General features: G+C 37.8%; 1 protein-coding gene across 4 annotated transcripts in view; it reads left to right on the forward strand.

The window, feature by feature from the left end:
* Lepr (leptin receptor) overlaps window positions 1–23,232 on the forward strand; it is a 140,594-nt gene that overhangs the window by 71,008 nt on the left and 46,354 nt on the right. For all 4 annotated transcript variants that reach the window (XM_045150512.1, XM_045150513.1, XM_012949462.2 and 1 more), the window contains 6 exons: window positions 3,020–3,143; window positions 10,129–10,337; window positions 13,815–13,957; window positions 16,214–16,358; window positions 21,116–21,406; window positions 21,558–21,675. In XM_045150512.1, coding sequence (XP_045006447.1) covers window positions 3,020–3,143; window positions 10,129–10,337; window positions 13,815–13,957; window positions 16,214–16,358; window positions 21,116–21,406; window positions 21,558–21,675 — 1,030 coding nt within the window. The remainder of the gene's footprint in view (window positions 1–3,019; window positions 3,144–10,128; window positions 10,338–13,814; window positions 13,958–16,213; window positions 16,359–21,115; window positions 21,407–21,557; window positions 21,676–23,232) is intronic.

Here is a 23,232-nt window from a genome sequence, read left to right on the forward strand (position 1 = left end):
TCCAGCAAACCTGCTTCACACTCTCCATGGCCATTTCCAAAACACAAGACTGTGTTGCAAATTCAATGACCCTCTCTTTCTTACATTTCTTATACTCTATAATACCAGGTAGGGTGCTAATTTGTTTATCTAGGGGGAATAAAGCAGACTTCAAAGAACAGGACACTTCTTCTGCATGTAGGCCCCTTCAAGAAGAGTCTACATTCTTCCTGTTGCCCCAGTGCAGGACAGCTGACCCAATATGAAAGGTTGTAATCTCTCATATAATTGCAGCTGAAAGGGCAGAAGTTTCAGCCCAAATATTTCATTTCTGTGCCATATCCCTCTGCTCACACCAGTCCATTTCTTCACAAAGCAAACCTGAACAAATTCTCAGGACTTGGGCATAACAGCAAACCTCTCACAAAAACTGCTTCTAGCTCAGTCCAAGCAAGGCTCTTTCTCACACTCATTAGCCCAACCTCACAGTCCATAGTTCTTACTGCATTCAGGTCTGTACTTACAGTGCTATAAGGCAACTCTTAGGCCAAGGTTTCAAATCCTTCCACATTCCTCTTGAAAATCAGTTCCAAAAGGCCAAACCCACAGAGTCAGGTGTATAGCAGCAAATGACACCACTCCTAAATACAAACTTTACTGTTGCAGTCAGGTTTGCATTGCTGGCATAAATCACCCGACCAAGAGCAGCTTTTGGGAACAAAGGATTTATTTTGCCTTACAGACTTGAGGGGAAGCACCATGATGGCAGGGGAAAATTATGGCATGAGCAAAGGGTAGACATCACCCCCAGGCCAACCTAAGGTGGGCAATAGCAACAAGAAAGTATGTCAAACACTGACAAGGGGAAACTGGTTATAATGCCCAATCCCAACAATACACTGCCTCCAGGAAGCACTAATTCCCAAATCTCCATCAGCTGGGAGCTAGCATTCAGGACACCTAATTTTATGGGGGCCACCCACCAAGGTTTCAAGTCCATCAACATTCCTCCTACAAATCAGTTTAAAAGGCTCAAAGCCACACAGGTTTCTAGTGGCAATGACCTTACTCTTATCCTACCAATGATATGTTGTAGTTACCTTCTCATTATTGAGACCAAAAAAGCCCAAAACAAAACAAAAAACAAAAACAAACAAACAAAGAAGCAAACAAACAAGACCAAATGGGAAGGAAGGATTTGTTTTGGCTTACATAAAGTTTCAAGGGTATGCTTCATAATGGCAGGGGAAGGCATGGCATGATCAGAGGCTGGATATCTCCTCTGTAACAGCAGGTGGAAAACAGCAGCAGTTGAGTACGCCAAATGAATTGGGGCAAAGGGGACCTGACTGTAATACCCCTAAAGCCTACCCACAACAACACACCCCCTCCAGCAAGTCTCCACCTCTCAAATTGCCACCAGCTGGAGACCAAGCATTCAGAATACATGAGTTTATGGGGGACATCTGATTCAAACAACCACACTGACAATGCTATTGAATTAGTTGAGCAGTTATTTAAATAACAATTATTTTATTCAGGCAAAGAATCTTTCCAAAACAAAATACATTGTATAGCAAGGAAACTTCATTGTTTTAAGTATAACCCACACTAAATGTTACTAGTTTACTTAATTTTATATCTGAAAATTTAAAAAAATAGAAAATTACTTCTGAGTGTTCTGTTTGGGCAGAGTAGAGTCAAATGATTCAAACATATAGAGACCCACAATATAAAAGGATAAGAATACCTAAGTAAGTACTGTTATGCAGGTTAATTGGAGTTTATCAATGATACCAGTAACAATTCTGTCCAAATCATTCTGGATTTTGGAATCTGATCCTGCATTGAAGCATGTTTAATGGTAGTCCTTGCCTTTACTCATTAGATACCAGATGTATCCCCAGTACATGGGAGACTAAGGGAGGGGATCATGAGTTATAGGCCAGCTGATTGGGCTACAAAGTGAGATACTGCTGCAAAGAAATAAAACAAAATGAAAGTTTCCAGATAGTGCTGGATGTTTTCTAAAGTATGAAGCCACCCCAAATCCCCAGTTTAGCACTATTGATTACATGGGAAAACACTTCACTGTGTTGAAATCAAAGAAAGAAATGAATGAACAAAAGATGTAGTAAAATGAGATTTAAAAAACAAGTTTATAGGAATAACTCCCAGTGTTTCTAATAAAGTTCATAGCTGTTAATTTACTGAATGAACAAGTTGTTAGTCATGAGTCTCAAAATGATAAAAATATCAACACATTCTTTAATTATGAAAGGGTAATGATATTTAAATTTTATATTACAGATGAGAGGTAAGGACTAGATAACTTCTAGGTGAATTCAAATTTTCATAAGTAAAATGACCAGGGTAAGTAGTGGTTACTGATGATTTTAAATTATTGTTCTCCCAAGTACATTTATCCTTCATAATATTACAAGATACTTAGTAGCTAGAAATCCTTTTGGTTGGAGAAATGTTAGTGTTGCCTTAATTAGTCTTAGTTTTGTCTTATTAGTCACAACATTTAAATTGTTCTATTCCTACATTATAAATGACAAATTATCATATCATTCTCTAGTGACATTTTAGTGCAATAAAATATATTTTTATGAGTTTTATTTTGATCCTGTGACATTACAGTGACAAAAATTTTAAGACATTCATCATAGTTCAAATGTGAATCCTTTTGCCTTTATTCATAAAAGCGGACACATAGTCGATATTCTTTGTTCCCTGGAAAAGTGGAAATGAACTGAGCATGACAAATCTTTTGTTCTGCTTAGGTAGTTTGGAATTAAAGACAAGTTTGAAAAGCAGTAATTAAATTTAATTCTTTTAGTTAACAAACAAACAAACTGAAGGTCAAAGATACTGAATGATTGTGCAGACATACCCCTAGGAGAGTTTGTTCTTTTTGCTCTCAGAATGGGCAGTAGAAGTTATATGAGAACACTGGTAAATTCAATTTAGCTCTTCTCTCTTAGTGGGTGCTCAGAATGTTTTTCAGATTTAATGCAGTTTGTTTTTAATTCAGGTGCAAACTGGAACATACAGTGCTGGATGAAAGGGGACTTGAAATTATTCATCTGTTATATGGAGCCATTATTCAAGAATCCTTTTAAGAATTCTGACCTTAAGGTTCATCTTTCATATGATCCGTAAGTACCAAATTAATTTGGCTCTTTTTACTGCCCATTTTTTTTGAAATACAGGAGCAATACATATAGCAGTATGTGATGAAACCTCTCCCATTCCTAAACCTCCTTTCATAGTTACATACATTACAGAGAGTGGTTTGTATGTTTTCTTTTCAATACAGCATTCTTCTCCATTAGCTTTCCTGTTTCTGCTTTCTGATTTAGGTACAAAGACCCTGAAGATATGGATACAGGTATATAATCTGAAAGAAATGCAAACTTTTTGCCAGATAATTACTCTGTGTGACATGGTTAATATATTATATGAATTATTGTATGTTATTTATACCTTGAATTCTATTTCTGTGTCTCTCTCCAGATAGTATATCCCCACATAGTTTATGTAAGGCGTTTCATACCTAAAGGAAAAGTCAGTTATATAACAAATGGGTCCACCATGGAAAAAATTAAAAATGGTGGTAATTTCATAAAAGTTTTTCTCCAAAACCACTTTTTCAGTGATAATTCCAGCAACCAGAAATGAGGAGAGCACCAGGCAAAGGACCTCTAAAATCAAAGAGATAAAACATTATTTGGGTTTTTTGTTTGTTTGTTTGTTTATATGAAGTAGAGTCTCACTCCAGTCCACACTGACCTGGAATTCACCCTGTAGTTCCAGGCTGGCCTTGAACTCACAGCAGTGTTCCTGCCTCTGCCTCCTGAGTGCTGGGATTAAAGCCATGTTCCACCACACCCAGTGTGATAAAGCTTTGGTCTCAATTCCTCCAGTAGAAAAGATAGAAATACCATTATATACCTTGTTATTTATGAGAAACTTTCATTGTCTAAAAACTGAATTGAAATATTGTCAACCTGAATGACTTAAAACACTTGGGGATATTGTCTTTGGGGAGAAACAATGTAAAGAATTTAAATGGGTGTGAAGAGAAGGATATATATTAGAACCGTGGAAGTATAATTCAGCACACAAATAGACCTAAAGTCATATGATCATCTCAATTAATATAGAAAGAGCCTGTGCCAAAGGTCAACATTTCTTCATGATTAAAGCACTGAAGAAACTAGGAATAGAAAGAACATACTGCAATATGTTAAAGGCTATGTATGTCGAACCTATAGATAACATTATTTGAAATAGGAAAAAAGCTGAGAGCATTTCCTATAAAACCTCAAATGAGGAAATGATGCCCACTCCCTCCACTCTTATTCAATGTAGTGTCTGAAGTCTTACCTAGAGCAATAAGACTAGAAAAAACAAAAGAAAATTACAGACCAATCTCCCTCATGAACATAGATGTAAAAGTTCTCAACAAAATATTGTCAAACAGAATACAAGAATATATCAGAAAGATTTTTCATCCTGATCAAGTAGACTTTATCCCAGAGATGCAGGGATGGTTCAACATATGCAAATTGATAAATGTAATACATTATATAAATGGACTGAAGGACAAAAATCACATGATCATCTCAATAGATACAGAAAAAGCATTTGACAAAATCCAACATCCCTTCATGATAAAAGTACTACAGAAACTGGGAATCGAAGGAACATATCTTAACGTAATAAAGGCTACTAATTGCAAGCCTACAGCCAACATAATACTAAATGGATAAAAACTTCAAGCTTTTCCACTAAAATCAGGAATAAGACAAGGGTGTCCACTGTCCCTATTTTTATTTAATACAGTACTGGAAGTCTTAGCCATAGCAACAAGGCAAGAGACACACATAAAGGGGATACAGATTGGAATGAAAGAGATCAAGTTGTCATTATTTGCAGATGACATGATTCTATATATAAAGGACCCTAAAGACTCTACCATCAAACTGTTAAAACTGATAAACACACCTATAGCCATGAAGCAAAATAAACACACAGAAATCAGTAGGCTTCCTATATGCTAACAACAAACACACAGAGGATGAAATCATAGAATCACTCCCATTCATAATTGCATCAAAGAAAATAAAGTACCTTGGAATAAACCTAATCAAGGAAGTGAAGGATCTCTACAATGAAAACTTTAAAACACTCAAGTAAGAAACTGAAGAAGACATTAGGAAATGGAAAGACATCCCTTGTTCCTGGATTAGAAGAATCAATATTGTGAAAATGGCAATCTTATCAAAAGCAATCTATACATTTAATGCAATCCCCATCAAAATTCCAATGGAATTCTTCATGGAAATAGAAAAAACTGAACTTACTGTTTGATAAATTACTTGGAATCATTGAGCATAAATATAATTTTGTGAGACTTGCTTTAAGGTCATAATAAAATGTGATTTTATTTTGAAAAGCCACTCTTTATGACATCAAGAAATTCACAGGAGAAATCTTTCAAGGTTTCCATGTTAGAAAAATCATAGTTTTTGATCTAAAACCTTATGTTTAAAGTGGATTTAAAAATCCTGTAAATACATCCTTGAAGGGAAAGCATTGTTTGAGTTCAGATATTAATGTTTGTCTAAGCCTCTGAAGGTGAGGTACTTGGGACAATGTGGTATGTTGGGACTGCTTCCGACATTCATTTCAGACCTCAGAAGGGAGTTCTTTTCCTTTATATAGTACTGCTATGCTTCTCAGGCACTGAGTGAGTACAAAGAACAATACTTAACACAGGTTTGTACTTGCCCTTGTGAACCTGACAATGTGTAGTACAAACAGAAAACTTAACTGCCAGGTCATTTTCCTATCTAATTGGATGAGAGCAAATGGTGATATGTCTCACTGTGTATGTAAACTTAAGAAGGGCTAGTGTAAGGATAGACTTGGCCTTTGCTCCTGTTCTTTGGTTTCCTATTAACCCTTTCTCAAATGTGTGTTTGGAAATCTTGGTCAGCCTTTCTTTCTTTCTTTCTTTCTTTCTTTCTTTCTTTCTTTCTTTCTTTCTTTCTTTCTTTCTTTCTTTCTTTCTTTCCTTCCTTCCTTCCTTCCTTCCTTCCTTCCTTCCTTCCTTCCTTCCTTCCTTCCTTCCTTCCTTCCTTCCTTCTTTTTTCCTTAATTATCTTCTCTCTCTCTCTCTCTCTCTCTTTCTTTCTTTCTTTCTTCTTTCTTTCCTTTTTACAGGTTAGAGGCTCACTGTACCCAGGCTGACCTGGAATTTATTATCTGGTCTCAGGGTGGCCTCAAACTCACAGTGATCCTCCTACCTCTGCCTCCCAAGTGCTGGGATTAAAGGCGTACCATGCCCAGCCTTTTCTTTTTTGTTTGTTCTTTGACAGTTTCATATATATGTATATATGCATTCATGCATATACATATACACACATCTATTGTATCTGTATCATATGTACCCCTCATTACCCTCACTTCTACCCCCAGCCTTGCTGAACCCCTTCTTCCTACCACTTACCAGTGGACACACCACAGCAGAGGATATCTCCCCTCCCCAACAGCTGTTAACTGCCATTAGCTCCTTAGGGAGGGGAGTAACCCCAGGAGCTGATCCCCTATTCATGACAGAATGTTGACTGGTGCCATCTTGTACATGTCTTGGGCAGGTAACTAGTTTGTATGAGTTTATGAGTCCAATGGCCTGTGAGATTCCCAGGATTTTGCTGTCTCTATTGCTAGACTGGGATTTCAGGCACATGCCACCAGATTTACTTTAAATGGATTCTGGGGATTTGAACTCAGTTCCTCATGCTTGAGCAGCAGGTGCTTTTATCCACTGAACCATCTCCCCAGCGTCATTAACATCCTAAAAATGTTAAATTATGTTGTGTTCATTTCAGTTTATTGTTACATACTTTTAATATCTTTCAGCTTTTTTCTTTGATGAGTTATTTACTAGTAGATTAAATTTAAATTACCTTGCTTTTAGTTTTCAAATATTTAAGACCTTTCTAAATATCTGTGCTATTGATGCCTGTTATTAATTCTAAGTTTTTCCTCAATTTTTATTAACATTTTCCATGATTATAAAAAATATCTCATGTTAATATCCTCCCCCCCCCCCACTTTCCCCTTTGAAATTCCATTCTCTATCATATCGCCTCCCCATCTCAATCATTCTACTTACATATATACAATACCAACCTATGAAGTACCTTCCTCCCTTCCTTTCTCTTCCCTTTATATCTCCTTTTTTACTTACTGGCCTCTGCTACTGAGTTTTTAAATTCTAAGTTTTGTGACTGGGATCTTCTTAAGTTTATTGAGACACATTTTATGGCTCAGAATATAGCCTGTCTTGGTAAACCATTATGAGTCCTCTTGGAAAGATTGCGTATCTGTTGTTGTTATATGGGGTTCTCTTGAATTTCCTATGAGATTAAACTGTGACTTTCCCAGAGAAATGTAGAAACAACATATGCCTCCAAAGTGGGTGACATGTGCCATCCAAAACATGACTCTTACTCATTGTGGTGAAAAATTGAGCTTACTAGGGTTTATTTACAGAGCCATGGACCATAGCCAGATGTGTTCCTGATGTCACTAACCACTTAACACCCTTACTTCTGTCTATTAAACTCCTACCTTACATGGTATGTCCACAGCAGAATTCATGCAAACTGCCCTAGAGTGTTTCCCGGTGTTGTGTGAGACAGCATAGGTTAGTTACTACTGGTACAGATAAAAGCAGACCCTGGCAAAGTTACATGATTGGGTGTACTCTCTCCTTGCTCTTACAGGAATTCTATTGCTCTTGGCAAACACTGTCAACTGTGGGAAAAAAACAGCTTGTTTTGGTGCAGTTTGGCAAGCAAAACAGATCAATGCTGGCTTGCTTGTTCAAGGGGAATACTATGGCTAGGGTTTGGAGGACCAAGCTCATTACATAGGTCAAGCTGGTTGCTAGAGCCATTCACTTTTTCATCCTTAATGATCTGTGTCTAGTTGATGTATAATTACTGAGAAAAGGGTTGAATTTCTCATTGATAATTATGAATTAGCCTGTTTATACCTGTGAAATAGGGACATACACATTTTGGACAATTGTACTTTTTTAGATACTTTGGTGAATTGATCTCCACTTCTCTTTTTAAAATTTTACTTTTTTAAAAATATTTGAGCATGAGCGAGAAAGAGGGAGGGAGGGAGGGAGGGAGGGAGGGAGGAAGCGAGAGAGAGAGAGGGGGGGAGGGAGGGAGGGAGGGAGAATGGGAGTGCCAGGGTTCTAGCCACTGCAAACAAACTCCAGACACATATACTACCATGTGCATCTGGCTTCTGTGAGTACTGGGGAATAGAACCTGGTTCCTTTAGCTTTGCAGGCACATGCCTTAACCACTGAGCAATCTTTCCATCTCTCCACCCCCTTTTTGTTATGACACAACCTTCTTTATGTTAATCAATAATTATTGTCTTGAATGCTGTGTGATATTAATGTAGCTATTCAATTCATTTTTAAATGAAGTTTCTTTTTATTTATTTGAGAGAGATAGTGAAAGAGGCAGAGAGAGAGAGAGAGAAAGAGAGAGACACACAGACAGAGAGAGAATGGGAGTGCTAGCTCCAGCTGCTGCAAACAAGCTCCAGGTGCATCTGCTACCTTGTGTATCTGGCTTACGGGTCCTGGGGAATAGAACCTAGGTCCTTTGGCTTTGCAGGCAAGTGCCTTAACCACTAAACCAACTTTCCAGCCCCAATTGTTTTTTTTTTTTTTTTGACTTACTTTGGAATTTTCAAATACTTTTTTGACCATTTATTATAGCAAATTTGTGTTTTAAAGTTAAAATAAGTTTATTTTGACCAGTTTATAATTGGGTCTTGCTTTTTCATCAAATTTGATAAACACTGCCATCTACATGGGATGTTTAGATAACTTACATTTATTGCCATCAATCATGTTTATGTTTAATCTTTTAAAATTTCTTCTTGGGCTGGAGAGATGGCTTAGCGGTTAAGCGCTTGCCTGTGAAGCCTAAGGACCCCAGTTTGAGGCTCGGTTCCCCAGGTCCCACGTTAGCCAGATGCACAAGGGGGCACATGCGTCTGGAGTTCGTTTGCAGTGGCTGGAAGCCCTGGCGCGCCCATTCTCTCTCTCTCCCTCTATCTGTCTTTCTCTCTCTGTCTGCCGCTCTCAAATAAATAAATAAAAAATGAACAAAAAAAAAATAAAAAAAATTTCTTCTTATTGTTCATACTTTTTCCTTTCATTCTTTCTTTTGTATTTTTTTTTATTTTTATCTATGTGTGTATGTATCTCTCTCTCTCTCTCTGTGTGTGTGTGTGTGTGTGTGTGTGTGTGTGTGTGTGTGTGTGTGTATTGGCAACCTATGGTCTCTTGCTACTGCAAATGAATGCCAGTGTGGCTTTATGTGGGAAGCTGGAGAATTGAATCCAGGCTGGTAGGCTTTGCAAGCAAGTGCCTTTGACCACTGAGCAATCTCCTCAGCTCTGGACTATTTTTATGATTTTGTTTAATTGCCTCTCTTGCCTATTGCTTTATCTTCCTGATGTGTTACTTTAGTGGATTTGCAATTTATCATATGTCTTAGTATAATCTAAGTGGTGTCATGCCACTTTATGCATAGTATAAGAATATCTCAATGGTATTCTCATTTATCATCCCAGGTTTGGTGCTAATGTTACACACTTCAGTTCTACCTATGTTATAAATGCCATAAATATACATGGTTGTTATTTTTTCTTTAATCAGTCAATAAATGATTACCCTTTTAGTTAAGCTTAATTTTCTTGTGTGGCACCAGTTTTTTACTTGCTTTCATTTTCCTTTTGCTGGAGACCTCTTTATAATGAAGATGAAGGGGATGAATTCTAATGATGTCTGAGGGAAGCCTTCATTTCATGTTTATTTTGAAAGATATTTTTCCTGGATGCATATTTTCTTTCCTGTTAGTATCTTTTTGTCTACTTGCTTATATTATTTCTGATGGTTCATCTTCTATTACTCTTGTCTGTGTTTTTCTGTCTTAGGCTGGGTATCTATAATAGCTTTGGATTTGGCCCTGCTTCTAAACCTTTCCAGTACTTTCACATCTGTGCATTTAACTTTTCTTTTTTATAATATAGGCCTGAAGAGATAGAGGATTTGCCCCTGCCCCTTCAGGAAGACAGTTTTCAGACTGTCCAGTGCAGCTGCAGTGTTCAGGAATGTTGTGAATGTCACGTGCCAATACCAACAGCCAGGCTCAATGGCACTCTTCTTATGTATCTGAAAATTGCTTCTGCTGGAGTGACTTTTCAGTCTCCCCTAATGTCAGTACAGCCCATGCATGTTGGTAAGTTGCCCTTTAAAAGGACTCTGTGCTAAATCTATGTCAACCATGCTGGAGTTAAGATTGCTTATGGGTTGTATATTTTTTATTGGCTTATATCACTTTGATACTCACTATCAATTATGGTAAGTGTAGTACTAGAGTACGCTAAGGGCAGATTCCAGAATCAATAGTCTATATGCTTCTGGGGATGTCAGAGTTGTTTTTTGAAAACAGCTTGGCTTCTTTACATCTTGGATTTAGCTAATATCTATATTAACATGTATTACTTGTTTATCAATTTTTACATCTGAGAGAACTACTTCTGAAAATTATTAAAAGCATGATTCTTACCTTAATTTCTTCCTTTGATAAGTATTTCTTAGAGGACATGTGTGCCAGGACTATTGTAGGGACTGGAGAAACTATGGGTGCTGGGCCCACAGTAGTCAGGAGAGGAAAATGACAGAAAACCATTACTGTATAAAACTGAATACAAGACAATCTCAAGTGGGAACAGTTCCCCACTTTCATACTACAAAGATCCTCAAATCGCTTTTGATAAACTTGAATACCTAGTCACTTGATATGAATATATGGGCAAATGTAAATTAATTAACTCAGTTTGTGTACATATGAATAATTAACATTGTGCTTAAATGTTTCTTAAGTAGTTTTATTATTTTCTACTTACATTCGTGAAACAAGTGCATATCTTTACATGCCTCTTTGTATGGTTGATTTTGACATCATGGGAATTACCTATCCAATTACCTTTCCAATTAATTTTCCAATTACACATAATTGAAGCTTTCACTTCAGTCCTTTCAGTGTTACTTGAAGTGTGCCATATTTGAAACTGTACACTTTATTTTGACATTAAGGCTTTCAAATAATAATTTGTTCTCTAAAGGCCTAGTTGTGATTTTCACAACATAGCATCAATGACATCCAAAGAATTTAATTATGAAGTTATACCATAGAAAAAAGGATAAATCTTTACTAAATACCTTATTTTTCTCTTTACAAAACTATGTCTACTTGGTAATTTTTAGAATCAGTCAAAACAGCATTTATTTTCACAACTGAGCCATTAAAGGAAAGGGCTAACGTAGAATTTATATGAAGTTGAAAACTTAGCTTTGTCCTTATGGACAAATAATTTTAGGAAAAATGTATTTCCTTATATTTGGACATATGATGATAGCTACAGTTTGTAATTGCCCACAATTTGTAGTGCAAGAAATAACAGAGGTGGTATGATGTAGTATCAGGGTGAAGGCTACTATTTCTTCTGTGGTCAAAGAGTCTTTTAGGGCATTGCATTTGAGATAAATGAAGAAGAGTTATCCATGTAAAATTACAGAGTAAAAGAACAGATTTAGTAGTTGGTGAGGAAAGGGTTGGTTAGATCTAGGTGCTAAGTGGACAATAAGTAACATTAACTCTTCTAAGACTATTGCTCTCAAAGCAGCAGGTAGGTGGCAGTAATTAGAACTTTACATGTATGTGAGCCTGAGAAAATTTATTTTTGTCTTTTCAATATGAATGCATATTAGTATGCAGATAGGAAATGTACAAAAATGTAATTGAATGATTTCACTGCTCTTTGGTATTTTTGTGCTGTTTTTGGTCCTGGAAACACATTAAAACTCACTGTTTATTTCTAGACCATTGTTTAGTTATCCCATATGAATTAAAGCTTTGTCAACTTTGAGGAAAAGAAAAGACAAGGGTTTGGGATATGCCTCATTTGGTGCTTGCCAGGTGACCGTGAAGACATGAGTCCCCAGTGCTAGGATGGCAGAGAAAGGAGGATCCCTTGGGTCTGTTGGCTAGATAGTTTAGCCGAATGTGTGAGTTTTGGGTTCAGTGGGACCATCTGTCTTAAGAATAAAATGGAGAGTGATTGAGAAAGACACTGATATTGACCTCTAGCCTCTGCATGCATATGCACATATGTGCATATTCACCCCTCCACACACATATGCCCACATGTATATAACATACATACATTAAAAACACATGCAAAAATTAATAAAACCTATTTCTAAGTTCCTGAACCTATGGAATGTGGAAAATATGCTATTTCATTTGTTGAAAATAAAATTAAAATCAGTAGATATTTTTATTGAAATCATATTTTCTACATGCATGAGTAATTCCTATTGTTTGTTAAAACCTTGCAAATATAGAGATATGCATTGATGAAAAAGATACATATTACCGTTTTGACAATCATTATTATAATATACCTGATAACTTTAACAAATCAAGAATTCAAGTGAAATATGTGGTAAGCATTTGGAATTTAAGAACATTAAACATTATTAGTATTCTTCTGCAATGTGATTTCTTTTCTTTTCTTTTATTATTATTATTATTATTATTATTATTATTTTGGTTTTTCAAGGTAGGGTCTTACTCTATCTAGCCCAGGCTGATCTGGAATTCACTATGTAGTCTCAAGGTGGCCTCAAATTCATGACAATCCTTCTACCTCTGCCTTCCCTCCCAAATGCTGGGATTCAAGGCGTGTGCCGCCACGCCTGCCTCTGCAATATGATTTTTAATGGCTGCTTGGATTTCCATTATGGTATGAAACATGTTCTATTGATCTATTCAAGAAATCCTTTGAGCTGGAGAGATGGCTTAGCGGTTAAGCGCTTGCCTGTGAAGCCTAAGGACCCTGGTTCAAGGCTCAATTCCCCAGGACCCACGTTAGCCAGATACAAAAGGGGGCGCACGCGTCTGGAGTTTATTTGCAGTGGCTGGAAGCCCTGGCACGCCCATTCTCTCTCTCTCTATCTGTCTTTCTCTCTGTGTCTGTCACTCTCAAATAAATAAATAAAAAATGAATAAAAAATATTAAAAAAAGAAATCCTTTACTGAAAGGTTGCTATTGTTTGAAATAGCCACATACTTACATATGTAAATACATATGCATATGTCAACATGCACATACATTTGAAATCAGGCCATTTACCTAGTAAAACTTAAGTGAACTAAGAAACTACATTCCTACTTCTAGAAAAACAGAGAGCCTACCAAGGGTACATGTTGCCTGGGAATGTTTGTTCTTAGTGGGTTAAATAGATATGTTTGAGTTGTATTTAAAATTAATAGATATGCTGAATTTTGTATAGTTCTGTGCATCTCCTGAATAAAGTTCTTTAATGTTATTTTTTCCTCATTAGCAGCTAAAATAAGTGAGGTGAGTGGGACTAAGGAGAGACTTTTAAGAGTCTGAGAATTACTGGGTTAAATAAAGTTAAATAGGCTTTTTCACATTTATCAAAACATTCCCACTTAGTAATTTATAGTCTTTACCACTTGTGGGAGAGGAATTGAAGACATGTGGATTTGGGTGAGAAGTAAGGTACCAGGGGAAAACCTGAAGATACAGTTTTGCTTTGGTTCTGAAATTAGTCCTAAGGCTTTATTTTATCCATGATTGCCATGAAAATTCTTGACTTAAAAATATTTTGTTTTCTCCTTAAGTGAAGCCCGATCCACCATTAGGCTTACATATGGAAATTACAGATGATGGTAATTTAAAGGTTTCTTGGTACAGGCCAACACTGGTACCATTCCCACTGCAGTATCAAGTCAAATGTTTAGAGAATTCTACAAGTGTGAGAGAAGTAAGTATATTTTGGTATGTAAAAAATAAAATTCTGAGAAGCAATTAAAGACTCTTCCTAAATCCAATAGAATGGTCATTGCCTACTAATTATGCATGTTCTTTCTAGAGTAGAATGAACATTATATATCATAGATAATTTGCACAAAAACAAAGAACCACAGGAAGTCTAGTGATAGAAACATCAATCCATATTTATAACCATTTTCCTCTACAGACTTCTGAGTTTACAGTACATCTTAGCTTTCATTGCTCACTGTATGTTTGCACACAGTGAATGTGTTTGTGCTGTAAGTGTGTCAACATTCTTTTCCTCACACAAGTATTCATTGAGTGTTTATTTAGAAGTAGCAGGACACCTTGAGGTCATAAACATGGATAAGGGTTTCATAGTTAATGGGGATTGGGGCAGGCCACACTGGAAAGGTGACTCTTGGGCAAGGATTTGAAGGAGATGAGGTGAATGTAGATATAGTAGGCATTGGGAGCCAAGCATCAAACAGTGTGCAGAGTGTAGTGTGGCTGAGGGTGGCAAGTGTTGGCATCTTATGGAGAGGAGGAAGAGGAAGAGGTCACAAGTAGCTTCTGAGATCTTGGAACACTTTCATATTACATTGAGAAACAGTGGTTAACTAAAAAACTCAGAGGTAATAAACAGTCTTTTGGGATTTAGATTAACTTCTCAAGGCTCAGTTTTCACAAAGAGCAGGCTGGGAACCTCATTGTAATTTATGGAAAAGCAGAGTTGAGGCTATTGTGCTTTCTGTTCTGTAAGTTGGAGAAAATAGTTGTTTTTTGGTTTTTTTGTTTGTTTGTTTTTTTGAGGTAGGGTCTCACTCTAGCCTAGGCTGACCTGACATGGAATTCATGGAGATCCTCCAACCTCTGCCTCCTGAGTGCTGGGATTAAAGGCATGTGCCACCACACCTGGCTTGATAATAGGTTTTTAAATATGAGCAACCTGACATTATTTCATGTTCAGGATGCTTTTGCTCTTCAGTTTTCTTTTTTCTTAGTCTGTGACCCACTCCCCATGTGACCTTTTGAAACCACAGTCTTAAAGAAGCTAGAGAGTTTAAAAACTTTGGAGTATATTATCAGAAAAGTGAATTTACTTTGTAAGTAGTTTTTAGCCAGAGGTTGTTTTCCCCAGGATTTGCTCTCAGATGCTTAATCTCCTTATTCATGCCCTGTAGTTTACCATCAAGCCCAGGAGCTTAAAAGCATTCTTGTTCAGCTCTCTTCCAGAAACCCTGTAGTCCTCTCTCCACCCCTGGCAGCTCTCTTCTAGAAACCCTGTAGTCTTCTCTCTACCCCTGGCAGCTCTCTTCCAGAAACCCTGTAGTCCTCTCTCCACCCCTGGCAGCTCTCTTCCAGAAACCCTGTAGTCCTCTCTCCACCCCTGGCAGCTCTCTTCCAGAAACCCCTGAAGTTCTCTTGCCACTCTAGCACAGTGTCACCTTCATCAGCCTAAGGAGTTCCCCTAGACTGTTAGAAAGCTCAGCTCAGGCTACACCAAAGATTTGTGGCTTTGATGCTAAAAAGAATTTCAGAATGAGCTGGTTTGAAGCAGTTGAAGATTTTCTTAAAGATCTTAGAACATGAACTCAAGAAGAAGATGAAAGCACACTTGAAAGCATGGATGTGAACTTCTCGGAGAGTCGTTATTCAGTGTCCCAGTGGAGAAGACTTGGAATTCTGTTGTTTAATGCTCTTGAGGAGTCCTCCCCAGCTCGATTCCCCTCTTTGAGCATTGAGCTTATAGGGTGCTTCCAGAGATACCACCATCTGATAAAATGTAGGGTGTGGCTTTTACTGTACATTGAGGTTTTGGGTGAGATTCCTGGAAAATCACAGGTTTATAGATAGGCTTTTAGCAGTTGCCAGTTGTGCTGGAAATCTTGCTTTTCTGCAGAGGAGAGGCTTCAATCAGACTCCTGGGTGGAGGTAGAGGTACTCTTCCTTCTAATGTTTGTCATATTTTCCCAATCTCTATCCTGCCTCATACTCAGTTCTAACTATCATCAAATTTGTCAGTTGTCATTATGATTTATTTTGATCCACAGGCTATTTAAAATTTATATTGGTTACAAACATTTGCTTTTTGGTCATTGATTTCTGTTTTAATTCTATGACCAGATAATTCATCTATAAGATTTCAGTTTCTTAAAATTTGTTGAGACTTACTCATGATCAATTTTGGCAAATGTTCCATATTAACTTGACACTTTCATTTAATATAATATTTACTTAACAGGCTGATAAAGTCATCTCAGCTACTTCCCTGCTAGTAGGCAATGTGCTTCCTGGATCTTCCTATGAAGTTCAGGTGAGGGCTAAGAGACTGGATAGCTCCGGAATCTGGAGTGACTGGAGTTCCCCTCGTATCTTTACCACACAAGGTAGGTCTTGGTAACAGCTTCTCTGGACATACACTTCCAGACTTTGCTTTTACTTTTGATGCTTTTGATTAGCATCTCAAATTTAATGGACTCAAAACTAAAGAGGGGTATGATACTAACATTTTTAACACATTTTTTGAGGCAAGGTTTTGCTATGACTTCACAATCTTCTTGCCTCAAAGCCTCTTATGCACCAAGATTTCAGGGATGCACTATTTACTATATCTACTACATTTTATTTATTTAAATTTTCAACAGGTTAATTCGTTAACCAAACTTGTGCCTATGTTTATATGCTTCCACAACAATCTCTTATTGAATTCTTTTTTCATATTAAAGAGATAAGTTAGCTTGGGCATGGTGGTGCCCACCTATAAATCCCAGCACTCTGGAACATAGAAAGAGGGATCATGAGATTGAGACCAGCTTTGGCTACATAATGAGATCCTGTCCCTCTAAGAGATAAGAAATAAAAAAAATTATAAATTAAAAAAAAACAGAGTGCAACTTGTATCAATAATTCCTTAATTTATATTTAGAATTCAAATAGATTCATTTCACATAAATATAAAACATTCAATGTTTTATGTTTAAACTTTTTTTATTAGTTTTCTATTCTGCACGTAGAGGCAGTTTGGTACCATTATTAGGCTCATCCGTGACCTACCCCCTCCCCATTGGCCTCTCCTTGTTGAAGTATATGGGTTGTGCATTGTGGAGTCAGCCCACAGTTATTGGTACCATTAATGTCTCTGTATATCATGACCCAACATGTGGCTCTGACATTCTTTCCACCCCCTCTTCCACTAAATTTCCCTGAGCCATGTTGGGTTCATTTTTGGTCTGCTTCAGTGATGAAGTGTTGGGGGCCTCTGGGGCTCTGGGGCTCTGATTTGGTAGGAGTTGATTTTTCTCTGTGTTGGTCTCCTTCCCCTTTGTGCTGGTATCCGGTTCATCAGGAAAACAGCACCCTTGCTTGTTTCGCCAATTTTCCTTAGTTTCAGCCAGGGCCCTTTTGAGGTATGATGGGGTGGCTCTCACCTTAGGATCTGCATCTATCTGAAAAAGAGAAGCAGATTCTCCAACGGAGAGTAAGTTAGCACCCGGAAAATTGAGATAACCCTTACTTTTTTGATAGAGTTTGATAGGTGTAAGCCCTCTTGTACCTCATGATTGATGGTAGATTGATCTTGGAGAGTGGGCTTATGTTTGGATATGGTTCTGATTTGTTTCCCAGCTTCAGCTATGGGTCTGGTACCACTGAGGGGATCAGTTAGCTGAATCAAGAGCAGTTGGTTCCACACCATGGCTGTGTATCACTATTGCACTTGTGTGGGCATCACACCAGGTTATTTGCTGCTAAGTAGGTTGGACCATGAGTTGCTTGGACAGATATTGGTCATTTCCCCCAGTCGCCCATGTAGCACCTTCTGGCACTAGATACGCTGCCTGTCTGGGGACTGACTCTCCTGGCTTCCAGCCATGCTGTTCCATTTTATGTCAGCTGCTTATGGTGTCTTTAGCAATAGGGTCTTACCACTAACCTTTGGTGGGTCATCAAGTACGCTGACAGAAATCTGTCATTCTTTTAGAAAACCTTGTAGGTTTCTCTGATCAAAAGCTCATTGTGGGTGATAGCCCCATGCTGGTCCTAGGAGTTACAGGTCAGTGCCCACTAAGAAAATGAGGAAAAAAGTTAACTAATATATAGAAGCTGGGGGGGGGGGGAGAGGGAGAGGGAGGGAGGGAAGATGTAGAGGATTTAGATTAGACTTGATCCTACCCTATTCAGTGTCTTGTGGTTCAGGTGTTTCCTGTAAGGTTCTGGTGAAGGATCAGCCATTTGTTCTGCCTTTTAGGAAGTAGAATTTTATGGTATCATTGCCATGTGGGTCTAGATTAGTGTTTACCACCCCTTCGATGGCCCCCCCTCCCTCCCCATCCCTCCTAATGTCTAGTCCATGAGATGCTTGCTGGGTGTGTAAGGTATCTTGGGTAGATTCAGGTTAGGTGCTGTAGATCAGTGAGACTATGTGGTGATTTTTTTTCTGTGATTGAGACTTTTCAAACTTCACATAATTAAAAATAAAGTTTTCTTCCTTCCTCTCTTTTTCTTTTTTCCTCCTTCCCTTCCTCCCTCCCTTCCTTTTGGGTGTGTGTAAGTTGCAGGCATGTGCATGCGATAACTCACATGTGAAGGTTAGGGGACAACTGTGGGGTCATTCCTCACCTTCCAGCTTGTTGATGGCAAGGCACCCTGGGGTTACAGAAGCCTGCCACAACTTTTACATGGGGTCTGGAAATCTACACTCAAGAACTTGGTGTTGCATGGTCAGTGCTTTATCCACTAAGCCATCTCTGCAGCCATAAAAATTTTAAACTTTTGAGGTTATTATTTTGTTTAGAGATAAAGACAAAGAGTTTGTCTGCCAGGGCCTCAGCCACCTAGTGGGCATGTTCGACCTTGTTCTTGCCTCGCCTTTGTGCCTGTGGCTAATGTGAGATCTGGAGAGTAGAACATGGATTCATAGGTTTTGCAGACAAGCGCCTTAACTTCTAAGCCAGCTATCTAGCCATTTTGAGGTTATTTTTAACATCAGAAAAACTTCAAATTATTCAAATCTTCCTCATGGAGATGAAATGCACTGTTCTTCAAAAATCCCCAATAATCTTGCTTACTCAGCCCCATGCTAAGTTGTGATTTTAGAAGACACTTTATGGCTTGAATTTACTCAGGCTGATTATGTTATACAGAAATTGAAATGTAAAATTCTAAGAGAGAAAGAGAAAATGAGCACAGCAGGGCCTCCAGCCACTATAAACGAACTCCAGACACATGTGCCACCCTTATATGGGTTACATGGATATTAGGGAATCAAACCTGCATCCTTTGGCTTTGTAGGCAAGTGCCTTGATTGCTAAGTCATTTTCCCAGTGGAGAAACCTCATTTCTGACCACCGATGCGATGCTTGGCTTCCACTGAAAAATTGTTTCATTTTTTAAAAATATTTTATTTTATTTATGTATAAGAGACAAGGAAAGAGGGAAGGAGGGAGGGAGGGAGAGAGAGAGAAAGAGAGAGAGAGAGAGAGAGAGGGAGGGAGAGGGAGGGGGGAGAGAATGGGTATGCCAGGGCTTCCAGCCACTGCAAATGACCTCCAGATGTATAAACCACCTTGTGCATCTGGCTTATATGGGTACTGGGGAATCAAACCAAAGTCCTTTGGCTTTGAAGGCAAGAGTGCTGAATCATAGCTAACACATGCAACTAGATTCCATATTTCCCCATTGACAGACACAGGGTACTTATTACTTTATCTTTTCAACAATCCTATGAGATTGGTCATGTTAGTTCTGTTTTATGGTAAGGAAATTGAGAGTTAGAGAGGTTAAGTAACTTGTAAAAGGTCACACAGAAAGTAGTAGGATGGGCTGGGGATAACAAGTGCTTGCCAACAAGCACTAGTTCCTGAGTTCAGATCTGCAGAACACACATAAAAACTGGATGCTGTAGTGTGTCTGTAATGCCAGCATGCCTATAGAAAGAAGGGAGACCTCAGTCTCAGCAGGCCTCAGCAGGGGGCTGAAGCAGGAGAATCCTCCAAAGACATCCAGGATATCTAGCTTGGCCCTCATTTTTACTCTTTTGAAAAGCCAGAATGAGGCTGAGGCATTGAGGCAGTTCAGTGGTGAGGCTGTCCAACAGCATGAGAGTAGATTAGTGAAAGGGCTCTCCTGCAGTGAGAGTGCAGATTAAGGCAGGCACCTTCAGGGTTACTCAGCCATGCCCATAAACTCGTGGTCTGGCTTAATTTTCATGCTACTAAGATAAAACTATTTGAATATAGATATGCTCAACACAAGAATCTAATGTGGATTACAAACACAAAATCCTAAGGTAAATTCTCTTACAGAATAGAGACAACAAACCAAATCAATTTTGATTTTTAGGCTGTGCAAGTTACTCACATCCTATCAGAAGAAAATGACTTACCTAAAATTATGCACTCAAAATATGGTAATATTTTTGTCATGTAATATGGTCTATTATCCCTTTTCTCATTTAAAATAGTAGATTAAGTAAGTTTTTAATAACAGAAGATTGAAAAAATAATATGGAGTAATAAGTATTTATAGGCACAAAAATCATCTAGAAATGAATTTTCCTTGTCCTCAGTCACGGGAGATTGACATTAAATAACTCACAGTGATTTTATAAGCCAGTATTTATGTCTTTCCTACTTTGTATATTAACATATCTTTCATGTTACATTTCCTAACTATTTTTTTTTATTTTACCCATTTATTTACCAGCTTATTTGGAATTTTCATATATCCAAACCAAAAAATAGAAATAACCTTTTTGTCCTTCAGGATTTTATCTGACATTGACCTAAGGATGTACATAGGTTGCTCTGGTCCTCACAACAGGGTCTGGTGGATTAAATTAAATTACATGTCATTTAATTTTTTACCTGTCACTTAACAGGTGACAGTTACTGATTGAAACATTGTGTGATGGGTGAGCCTCTGTGTCTAGGTGATCATGGAGGCTCATGGAAGCTCAGTTTGTGAACAAGAGGATCTAATTAGTTGCCCACAAACAACATCAGCATTTTTTTGTATACTCACCTGATTTGGGGGAGTGTAACCTGAACTGTGTGAATCGTTGTTTTTTTTTTTTTAACATGGTAAGAATTGCATAGATGATGTTTCAATGTCTTTACCTGATCTACTTTTTTATCCCCCATTACAGATGTCATATACTTTCCACCCAAAATTCTGACAAGTGCTGGGTCTAATGTTTCCTTTCATTGCATCTACAAGAGTGAAGACAAAATTGTTTCCTCCAAAAAGATTGTTTGGTGGGTGAATTTAGCTGAGAAAATTACTGAAAGCCAGTACAACATTGTGAGTGACCATGTTAGCAAAGTTACTTTTTCCAACTTGAGAGCTACCAAACCTCGAGGGAATTTTACCTACGATGCGGTGTACTGTTGCAATGAACATGAATGCCACCATCGATACGCTGAATTATATGTGATTGGTAAGGATGTGTAGGCCTTGCTTGCTCTATCAAACAAGATAAATTTTCACTATGGACCTTATATTAGAGTCCAATTAAGATACAAGGAAAATGTTTTTCATTATTTTTGGTGTTATTTCTTCATATTAACATTTTAATATGTTTTAAATAGATGTCAATATCAATATATCATGTGAAACTGATGGGTACTTAACTAAAATGACTTGCAGATGGTCAGCTGGCACAGTCCAATCACTTTTGGGAAGCACTGTGCAGTTGAGATATCACAGGTATGTATATCTGCTGCTTTGCTATGGGCATGGTGTAAGAAATATTTTCTGTTGATCAATCACCATGACAGTTACATTGAAGATGCTCTTTCTGAAAATAGAAGGTAGAATATCAAGATTTGGGAGGATTTTGAGGGACTACCTAAGTGATGAATCTTGACAACAGTCACATCTGAGGTGAAAACTGTATTTTGTTTCTACTTCATATTATTATACCTGACAACCAATTTTCTATAATTGCATTTTAACTCTTGAATGATATGTGAGGATGCCAGTTTATATACATTTTATTTTTAATCTAGAGAATTGACTAGACTGCAAGATTTTAAGTTTAAAATAATTTGGTAAAGTCAATATCTTAGACAAAAAAGGCAGAAACACAAAGATTCTACAACAAATGAATGGTTTTTGATTTTTTATATTTATATTTATTTATTTTAGAGAGAGAAAAAGAGGCAAAGAGAGGTCAAGGGTAAGGTAGGAGGGAGAGAGAGATGCCAGGGCACCCAGCCACTGAAAATGAACTCCAGACGCATGTACCACCTTGTGCACCTGGCTTATGTGGGTCCTGGGGAATCAAACCTGGGTCCTTTGGCTTTGTAGGCAAGCACTTAACTGCTAAGCTATCTCTCCAGCCCTGATTTTCTTTTTTTGACTAGGGTCTTACTATTGTTTAGGCTAACCTGGATCTCATTCTGCAGCCCAGGCTAACTTCATACTCACAGTTACACTCCTGCCTCAGGCTCTTGAATTGTTGGGGTGAAAGGTGTACAGCATCACACCTGGAATATGAGTGGTTTTGGAACTAAGTAATTCACTGAGGAAGTACAACAACAGCCAGCCAGACTGATGTGCTTTTTGAAGGAGAATTTAGTCCTTGCCTCCTTTTATCTTTGTTTTAAAATAGTTTAAGACATCTTTGTAGTCTTCCCATTTCTACCTAGCACATAATCTGAAATGACATCACCCTGTTGAGGAGATAGCTCCATCTTTATTTTCCAGCATGCCACAGTCACTTTCAAGGATATATGCTGCTTTCATACAGTGTGTTCCAATATTTTACTTGTATTGCAGGATTTCAGTTTGTAAGCATGCTCATTTATTCTGATATTCTTCCCTCAATGATCATGATCTGAATTCTGTTCTTATTGCTATGAGCTTGTATACTACAAGGAAAAAAGTGGTAATTTGTACATTTCTCCACTAGGAATCATTACTGCCTATGTCCCACTTACTAGGAGTGTTTTTAGACCAGTGGAAAGATCATGGTACATCATTTTGCTTTTGTGATTTGTCATACTGCTCTTTCCATGGTGTTTTCACATTTAAAGATGCACCTGTGGAAGGCTAATAATATTCAAGCCCTGTGCCTCACTCACTTTGGTAATATTCGTGAAATAAACTTGAAACCAGCCACGTATGATTTACTGAGTTTCTTAATCTCTCCAGTGTCATTCTCTTTGTATAGTGGTGAGAACAATACAGTTTATATGGGTGCTATGAGAATTGATGGCATTTCATTTCATTGTAACTAAGTGGCATAGTTTCTCCTAGTTA

This window comes from Jaculus jaculus, chromosome 5 (assembly GCF_020740685.1).
Source record: "Jaculus jaculus isolate mJacJac1 chromosome 5, mJacJac1.mat.Y.cur, whole genome shotgun sequence".
NCBI classification, from domain to species: domain Eukaryota; kingdom Metazoa; phylum Chordata; class Mammalia; order Rodentia; family Dipodidae; genus Jaculus; species Jaculus jaculus.